Source organism: Haliotis rubra, unplaced genomic scaffold, assembly GCF_003918875.1.
Source record: "Haliotis rubra isolate DU_JTF1 unplaced genomic scaffold, ASM391887v1 Scf1511, whole genome shotgun sequence".
NCBI classification, from domain to species: Eukaryota; Metazoa; Mollusca; class Gastropoda; order Lepetellida; family Haliotidae; genus Haliotis; species Haliotis rubra.
Genome location: NW_025765461.1, coordinates 113,389 through 123,330, shown reverse-complemented (window position 1 = coordinate 123,330; position 9,942 = coordinate 113,389). Strand labels below are relative to the sequence as shown.

Genomic DNA, 9,942 nt, shown 5'->3' with positions numbered 1-9,942 from the left:
CGATTTTAAAACCAGTTCGGGCGCGAGAATGATTTCAAGTAGCCCCAAATATGCGAAATATTACTGATAATTGACATTTGTATGGGGCAGACCAATGCGCATGCGTTCTCTGACTCGCATGTGGCATAGAAAACATTTGGAAGATCACACGTTCGTCGGCCATGGATGCTGAAGAGTGGACAGAGGATTTTCTTTCTCAAATTGACAGTTCGTTAGTGTCACATTTCGACCTGGATGATAAGGAAGATTTTGAAACAATCGAAATCTCAATGTGAGTCCATTGAAATAAAATTATATTTCGCCGTTTGTTGTGTCTTTATTGCTTCGGTATACCCTAGTGAAAAAGTGTAGGTGTATCATTGATACACCTACACTTTTGACAGGTGTACCGGTCAATACACCTACACTTTTAACAAAGGAAACCATGGCAACGAGACCGGAAGTGGGGTATAATACACATAACTTGCAATGTTAGAATGTACATATTGTATTGTCAGCTTGTATAAGTTTAATACACATAACTTGCAATGTTAGTATATATGTCAACTTAAAAGGGTAATTTTGCTTGTTGGGACCATGAAATTATATCGAGACATCCGTAACGAGTTAAAAGAGCTTGAATAATGATAAATTATGAAGGATTTTGCCGGGGCCGAGATGTTATATTTAGACAACCGAGATATCGAGTTATCAGAGTTCCACACAACGGTGCTCGACTGTATTTTGTCCTGCCAGCTTGTACACCATTTAAACATGTATAGTAATTATATACCATGTGTTCCTGTAAGCCATATTGGTTGTATCAATGACAGCTGTACATTCACTATACCTAACTGGCAATGTTAGTATATATGTATATTGTATTCTCAGCTTGTATAACATATAGTCATCCATATTACTTATATACCATGTGATCCTGTAAGCCATATTGGTTGTATCAATGACAGCTGTAAGTTCACTATACCTAACTTGCAATGTTAGTATATATGTATATTGTACTATCAGCTTGTATAACATATGCACATGTATATTACTTATATACCATGTGTTCCTGTAAGCCATATTTGTTATATCAATGAAAACTGCACATTCACTATACATAACTTGCATAGCTAACTTGCATATTTTAAAAATAGAATTCAGATTGAAGGCATACCTTCCGAAAAATATTCACGTACAAATAAGTGAGCTACCTATTTGTAAACCATATTCACAAGTTCAACATTTTGCTTGAATATCTTCCAATAAAATGTTAAACTTGCAAATATAGTTTACAAATAAGTTAGATCACTCAGTTGAACATGAATCTCGTAAATATTTTTTTCTTCAGGACAGAATTCACTCTAGATTCTATTTTTAAAATATTAAACAAAATGAGTGTGTCGCACTCCTATTTCAACTGAAACAACTGTCACTAGTTCCCTGCATCATTTCACCTGCGCACGCCGTGGTGGGGACGAGGGAGTGGAGTGGGTGGGGTGGGGACGAGGGAATGGGTGGGTTTGGGTGGGATCGGCTCTTGTGGGTCAGGAGGGTGGGTTAACATATTCCAGTATGGAATATAAGTGTAAGCCGCATCGTCTACATCACTGCGTGTGCTTGCATTGTATTCCGGTTGTTAAATAACACATTATTTAGCAACGGAACAGATTCCGAATCCTCAAAGAGGAATTTTGTAGACACGTCCACTTGTTTAGCAAGTATTTTTTTTCATATCTACGAGCATGTACTGTTATCAGCATGTCAATGAACAGTATATTGTAACCTTTTATACCGTTGTATCTCACAATAAAACAGTCGAAGAAAAAAAGCCTTTCTGTCTATGATATGTGCATGATAATATTTAGATATGTTTAAGGATCTCTCAATATGATGAACAGAGTAATCTTTATTATGCATAACAAAGTCTGGATTCTTTTTCAGTGGTGAAAAGATGCAGTCATTTCGAATCTAAAACGTCAAAACAGAATTTGACAAACATGGCGGCATATCAGCTTCACGTGTCAGCTGCCATTTAGTCACGGTCGGTTGCCTGTTTTAGTGAACCTCCTGACCACATGCATGGTGGCGACAAACTAACCAAGGATCATAATCAAATCAGGGTTCGAACTATCAGTATGGACCAGATGTTCCCAGCTGTTCCTCCTAAATACACGAGTCATTATCTCATGATGTCAATCACAGGATTGTCTGGTCCAGCCCCGATTATTTACAGAACGCCGTCAACCAGCTGTAAACACACGAACATAATTTACACAGACTTATTCATTATTCTTTATAGTCAGATGTGGTTTAGCAGCAGATCCTCGGGTATCTGTACCACCCCTTGGTGGCAGGATGAAACTTTGAGCGGAACCAGTCGATCGGGTGGGTCCATGTGGCACACGTTTGTAGACATAGCTTAAATGTCCCTATACCCTAACAATATACGTAACGGACCATAACCCAGACACACATTATTCCCAATACCCTGCAAGTGGAACCACCCGCCTCGGGCTCCGATACAACAAACTCTCCCACCGATCAACGGGTTTGGTAAGTACTAGGGCTGGGACGAGTCCAAATTTTCTACCCGCCCTATTACCCTACCCTACCCGGATACCCAATATGTTAATTCCTGACATCAAATTTGTCAGAAATGACAACATATTCTTTATCTCGGAAGCTAAAATTTCGAGTTTTTCAGTATTTTAATCATGTATTATATTCAAAACTAGTGACTGTAAATAATGTCTAAATGTTCAAAGACAATACAGACTTTCGATAATGAGAGAATAACATATCACATTGTTTAATCTATTCGTCACATGATCATAACGGGTCCGGGTATGGAGACGGGTACCCGGGTCCAACTCATTACCCAACCGTCCCAGCCCTGGTAAGTACGACATACCTAGGAGTCTGCCAGTGGCATCTAGTCGTCGGGATCTTTTAGATAGTTACTGTCACCGTGACCTATTAAGTGTCATCGCTCATACTGTCAGTCAAACTGTGGCAATTAAAATGCAAGGAATTAAAACATACCAGCTTTTCTTAGTAATGTCGCTGATCTAATCGAGTTTACTACGGTAATAACAAATAGGGACCACCTCCTAGTTCGTTCGTTATCTGCATTCCGACTGAAGGTACAGCAAGCATCCGGGACCCCTAAAAGCAAGGGCAGTCCTTTAAAACACCACATGTGTTAAATCTTTACCTATCTCCATTATTTACTGATTGTCACTAATGTGTTGCTAAGGTATGAACAGAAACGACAAGGACAAATGCAGCATGACAATACTGATTATGTTCAATGGCTGGCATCTGCGAAGCTTGAGATCGATAGCATCAGGTGACATGTTGCAAGCCTGCACAGTAACACGCACACTTCGGAATGCACCTAGCTGATTGGTTAACGATGACGAAGCTGTTAGAAACAGGACAGTATATAAGAGCTGACATCGCACTTATTGCGTGTTTTATTCAACACGGGGTTTGCAGCTAAGGTTGTTTCGACCAGGCTCTGTGGTAGTCAGGACAGGTAGGTGTCACTTTCTTCACTTTACTTTCCCAGCTTGTCCAAGACTGAATCCGCCATGAAGGTTACCTTCAATAATTCTACAAGGAAACACACAAATATTGAACAACAGCAAAACAATATTTCTGTTATCCTGTGAAATCTACCCTAAGGCCGACCCCACCTTATCACTATAACAAGAGCATTTGTCAATGATTCGCTATCAAACTGGGGACGACTACAGCGTTCACGCGGAAGGCCCGATTCCCCATATGAGTAAAATGTGTGAAGCCCACGTCTTGTGTTCCCCGCCGTGATATTGCTGGAATACTGTTAAAAGCGGCGAAAAACTAAAGTCACTCGCTCACCATCAAATTGGGGACGATGGGGTAGCCTACCCGGGTTCTATTCCCCGCATGGTAACAACGTGTGAAGCCCGTTTCTTGTGTCCCCCGGTGTGATATTGCTGGAATACTGTTAAAAGCGGCGAAAAACTAAACTCACTCGCTCACTATCAAATTGGGGAAGATGGGCTAGCCTAGTAGCTAAAGCTTTCACGCCGAATACCCGGGTTCTATTCCCCGCATGGTAACAACGTGTGAAGCCCATTTCTTGTGTCCCCCGGCGTGATATTGCTGGAATACTGCTAAATGCGGCGTAAAAGTAAACTCACTGACTATCAAGCTGTGTTGGCATATGGAGTTTTCCAGCGTATCCTGGCACTCGTCACAAACACATGTGAGGACACGGCAACTCTCATATAGCCACGTATACATACACATATAGCATTACGGCATAACTCAAATCAATACGTATATTGATTGACCCACTGCAAAGACTGCAGCAAACAGCTGACGAAGTGAACTCATGTCTGTCCTGGTTGCTGCCTTTTTAACATGTAATTTATACAGGTCAAATTACGTGTGTACGTTTGTATTAAGGGTAAAAATGTACGTAGATTTCTAAGAATTATAGAGTGACTTACTTCAATCAGAGTATTGGATGTCCTTCGCAAGACCTCTCTGGCTCTGGTATGCAATATAAGTTACTATTCTATGAAATCGTTTGTAAAGCTGATATAATTCTTTCTACATTTCATCCCAGAGACAACGGCGAGTGGTGACATATGAACCAGGTATCTGTTCAAACTCCGGGGCCATGTCTGAAGCTAGGGGGGGGCGTACCACGTCGCACCGTCTGGCTTCGAGCCAAACAAACACTTAGAGTGCAGTTCTCAGCATATGAATGCCCAAAATACACGTCTTTTACGATCAGAGAAAGGTAGAAAAGGAAAGTTGAAACATGCCAACCAGTCTTTACAATCTGACCAAAAGCCAGAGAGCTGTAAGAAGCGTCTCTGTAATCGTCCTCAAATCGATATACGGCGCATTGTACAAATCGGGCGCAATAGAAACACCATTTCTTTTATTCAAAAGAAAGACTCCAATGCTAGCCTTAGCAATACAACTATTGTACAACTCGGGGACAACAACATTGTATATGTATACTTAGGTGACAAACTCCCCATGAACATACTGCTAGGAGACACGGTCGTCGTGTACGTCCCCCCTGGGTGTGACGGCAGGCCCCGGGTGTTTGTCTGCGAACAGAGGGGACCTGACAACCAGATTGTCACCCACTGTCGCCACAAGTCGCCACGGATCTGTGAACGACAGACATTTGACAACTTCCGGTCACGACACTGTCACGTGATCAGATCTGTCCTGCTGCCAGCTGCTTCCGGCTCCAGTAAGAAAGGTAAGTGTTGCTATGGACGGAGGGCACTTTGCGTCTGGCGTTGTCAGTTATGTTACACTGTTAGTAAAGTAAAATAATAAATCAACAAGGCTAACGGCCCAAGTACAGTGTAGATACATGTATCATATACGAAGAGGTGGCACAGTAACAAGATATTGTGTAGTGTTGCCATGGACGGATGACATCTTAGAACTATATCGCACATAACAGTAGCGTATGTGTCTAGCATAAAACGTTTTGCATGGGTTCCCCGAGCCAAGAACATGACAATAATAAAGATATAGAAGTTTGTGGTAATGTTCTGAGAGAGTGTACATTTTGTTTTTAAAAATGGTATTTGAAAAATATTTGTGTGTGAAAACATCATACATAGGGCACACTAATATAAAATGTTACTGTCTTTATAATGTATTTTCTAAAAGGATAACATGTAATGTTTCAAACAATACCCTCCGGCGAGCCAAGCTTTTGTTTTCCTAGCTTGAAATTCTCAAATTCTTAATAATGATGAGTATTTTGTTTGGTCTTTTTAAACAAAGTCTAAATACTTTTAGTAAAATTTCAATCATGTCACAATACGTTATCACTGAGTCTGCTACTAGCCGGGCTGTTGTATCATTTGCATTTTAATTACTGTAACAATGTCATGATCATGATACACAATACAATAACAGTAACCGAATTACAACCATGTTACAACATTGTATTAATAATGCTATTTAAGTGTTTGGGACCCCCATTTTGTAGTCCAGGACCCCTGAAAATTCAGAGTATGAGTCCAAGGGACCCTCAAAGAAAATCCTTGTCATGGTAATCCAAAACTAGGAATTGATGCTCAGATGATCGACCATTGATTTAATCCAGTTTCATCCCACACACTCACCCACTAACACTCACTCACTCACTCACTCACTCACTCAAGAAGAGTAAAATATATGAACCATTAACCAACATATAGACATTGAGTATTTTCAAATTGTTTATATACATGTTTCCATCTTGTCAGCTGCGGGCCGTCATAAGCCTTTGACTCCCGGGGACTGCGATGTCGTGACCATCAAGCATGGTGGCTCTCATCGGACTCGCACAAGAAGAAGAGTGAAACCTGATAGCAGGAAGTACCCGCTTCTTCATCCCATCGGGGTCAAGGGCACCAGAAAACTGTGAACCCTGTGTAATGTGTGAACCCAGTGTCCATTTAAAATGGACGCATATTCCAGTTAGGGATACCTTGTAAGCCATATTGGCTCAAGTCTAAGACATTTGTACATTCCCTAGCCATAACTTGCAATGTTAGTATAAATATATTGCACATGTATATTAGCATATGTTATGTACCCATGTAAGCCATATTGGCTATACCAATAACAACTGTAAGTATATTATACATAACACCTTGCAATGTTAGTATATTTTGTACTACCACCTTGTATAACATATACACATGTATCTTTATCATATACCATGTGTTCCTGTAAGCCATATTGGCTATATCAATAACAACTGTAAGTATACTATACATAACTTGCAATGTTAGTATATATTGTCCTGCCTTATATAACGTATACACATGTATATTTATCATATACACTGTGATCCTGTAAACCATATTGGTTGTATCAGTAACATCTGTAAGTTTATTATACATAACTTGCAATGCTAGTATGTGTATTGTACGTCTAGATGACATACATACATATCCTGTATATACTATGTTCCCTTGTAAGCCATAATGGCTGCAAATAGTATTATATTCAATCTTATGAAAGACACACACATTTCAATGCTTAATATTACACCGTACCACTGTAGTGTGTTACATCGGTAAGGCACTGATCTGGATGTTAACGTCCGCTGTAATTTAGTCGTATCGTGAGACAAAAACCTGTAAAATCATGATGATATACAGTTTACCTCTGTCAGATTGAAAGCCTCGTTGTACCACTGTCAGATTGAAAGTCTCGTTGTACCACGGTCAGATTGAAAGCCTCGTTGTACCGCTGTCAGATTGACAGCCTCGTTGTACCACTGTCAGATTGAAAGCCTCGTTGTATCACTGTCAGATTGAAAGTCTCGTTTTACCACGGTCAGATTGAAAGCCTCATTGTACCGCTGTCAGTTTGAAAGCCTCGTTGTACCACTTCAGTTGAAATTTAAGTCACATAGAGAACATGTGTGTCACCATTTGCACATGTGGCACACATTTAGACATTGTGTACATGAATAAAATGTCTAATGAATCTATATCATTGTTATTCTATTATTTAAAAATATCTGTATTGAGACATATAGGTCCAAGTCCTTTCAAACAAACATCTTGACATTGTACCTATATTGCAACCACACAGTAGAACATCGCATTGTACATCTTGGGTATATATAACTAACGGTGCTGCTAAAACCTTTGTATTTGATCGATATCTCACTGGATATATCTCATATATCACACATGCTGCAAGCTAAAAAGTACTCATGGACCGATAAAAACGATTGTCTGAAGTATCCAAGATAACTCCATCACAGCTGTTTTAGAGACATGTCCGGGAAACTATTTCGTTGGTTTGTTGGTTCGTCACACTGCACTCAGCAATATCAATGCTATATGAGGGCGGTCTGTACATTATCGTGTCTGGGCCTGACAATATCGTCATCATCATCATAAGCATCAATCTACGCAATTGGGATACGATGACATGTGTCAACCACGTCAGCGAGTCTGACCACCCGATCCCGTTAGTCGCCTCTTACGACAAGCATGGGTTACTGAAAACCAGTTCTAACCCGGATCTTCACTGGTTCGGGTAATCAATAATCCTGCAGAGTGAAACACAAAGGAATTTTTTTTATCTACATCAGAGCATATGCTATATAAGAAGCATTATCTGATGCCATCTGATACCAAAACAACAATGGTATTTTTGGAATCATCAGTACTCATCAACGACCAAATTAATAACCCACCATAACTGTTAACTCTTTAAAAAAAGTCAAAGCCAACTAAAAAACATTATGCAAACTTGCTGCATGACTGGAAGAAATAGAATCGTGGCGAGAGCATTCGGTGTGTCTACACTTTGGTAAGTGAACCTGTGGCATGGTACGTCACGTGACCGACCTAAATCAGACTGATCCCGCGTCACAACGTCATCCTGTGACAACCCTATCTCCACCATGGCTACACAGCTGAATCATCGACTACAGCAGATTCTGGGATTGCCAAAGACATCAAACCAGACATTGGTGAAACACCTTGGAGAGGTTGGGGTCAGAGCCAGACCTGCTGTAACACGTGTACCGTTGTTCAGGGTACATCTTTACCCTATAAGGCTCTTTTCAGTAGAACTTATCAACGGGTTGTTTTGAGAACGTAATGACGAGAATTATGTGTTTCTTTCAGTTTCATTCAGCTTGATCTTAAAAGGGTTTGTAATTGCAATTTTCATACGAACGTCCTAAAAATAACAAAGCATGATGCATGTTATGTTCCATATATTTTAGGGCGGAACAAATATTTTAAAATATTAAATTTCATACAATCATGTCTTGCATTGCCTTCGTTAGTTGCATATATTCCGTAATATTTCAGTTAATCCCCAAGTTAATGTACAGAAGTGTAAACGACTACCACCTATCTGAACCTGCTGCTGAATCACGACGAATCATAATCAGTTCCAATCTGGGGCTCGAACCCATGACAAGAGGCCCAAATCCAAGCCCAGTTTAATACAACAAGTCACCTATCCTCATCGCACTACTAAGTCGGTGGTGTAACAATAAATGTTATTGTGTCAATGTGTTCTTTCTTCAAAGACTCCATGGTGTCGGTCGGTTCCACCTGGCCTTTCTTAGCCTGACTGCAGCACACCACACTTCCAAATATAATCAGTCCAAGGAGCACCGTGCTCCCGAACCCGCCGACCGCCACCAGGAACCCGCTGCCAAGAACGTCAGCTGACTCCACCGGAGTTGCAGTTGTAGTCGTTGACGTAGTTGTGGGGAATTTGAACATGAACACGGAATGTTTTCTCGTCCTTTCCTTTATCGTTGGCAGCCTGAACTGTCCATAACCCGTCATAAGAAGCCTCAGCAGTCAAAACAGTGCTGACATCCCTTGTTGTCGTATACCGGGGGTCGAAGATGGAGACACTTGAAGCTGAGATTATGGTCCCGTCGGGTCTCATCCAGGTCACATTCGGAAACAGATCACCCTCAATCTGACATGAAATGTGTAGAAGATCTCCCTGTTTCACGGTATAGAGATCCCCGCACTTTAGAATTTGGGGGGGGGAATACAAGTGAAGTCCTTATCTTCTGCATGGTAAATCGTATGGTATTTCAGTACACTTGGAGCAGCGCATACCGGAACATTGCCCGAGTACACGGAGTACATCACGCTCTGGTTGAGGTTCTTCAGCCACTGAATGTCGCATGTACATCTCCAGGGGTTGTCTGAAAGATGGATGATCTGCAGCTTCTGGAAGATCAGCTCGAACAAATCTGGAATAGTTGCTAATTTATTGTCGTACAGATCTAGAGTCTTAAGGCTTGTCAAATGTTGAAATAATTGCAAAGATACCTTTTCAAAATTGTTTCCATGGAGATCAAGGTTTCTGAGATTTGTCAACCCAGTGAACATGGCACTGGAAGCACGTCCAAGGTTAGGGTCACCCAGAAATAGATCATGCAGG

General features: G+C 40.8%; 1 protein-coding gene across 1 annotated transcript; it reads left to right on the top strand.

Annotated features, from left to right (window-relative positions):
- Positions 1–3,459: 3,459 nt before the first annotated feature.
- LOC124270395 lies at positions 3,460–7,498 on the top strand. Its single transcript, XM_046705438.1, has 3 exons — positions 3,460–3,520; positions 4,601–5,254; positions 6,261–7,498. The coding sequence occupies exons 2-3, from the start codon at positions 4,738–4,740 to the stop codon at positions 6,419–6,421; spliced, it is 678 nt and encodes a 225-aa protein (XP_046561394.1). The 5' UTR covers positions 3,460–3,520; positions 4,601–4,737; the 3' UTR covers positions 6,422–7,498.
- The last annotated feature ends 2,444 nt before the right edge of the window (positions 7,499–9,942 follow it).

Coding starts and splice junctions, on each gene's coding strand:
- LOC124270395 (XM_046705438.1), top strand. CDS start 4,738: ATGAATGCCCAAAATACACGTCTTTTACGATCAGAGAAAGGTAGAAAA. Junction 5,255..6,260: donor TTCCGGCTCCAGTAAGAAAG/GTAAGTGTTGCT, acceptor CCATCTTGTCAG/CTGCGGGCCGTCATAAGCCT.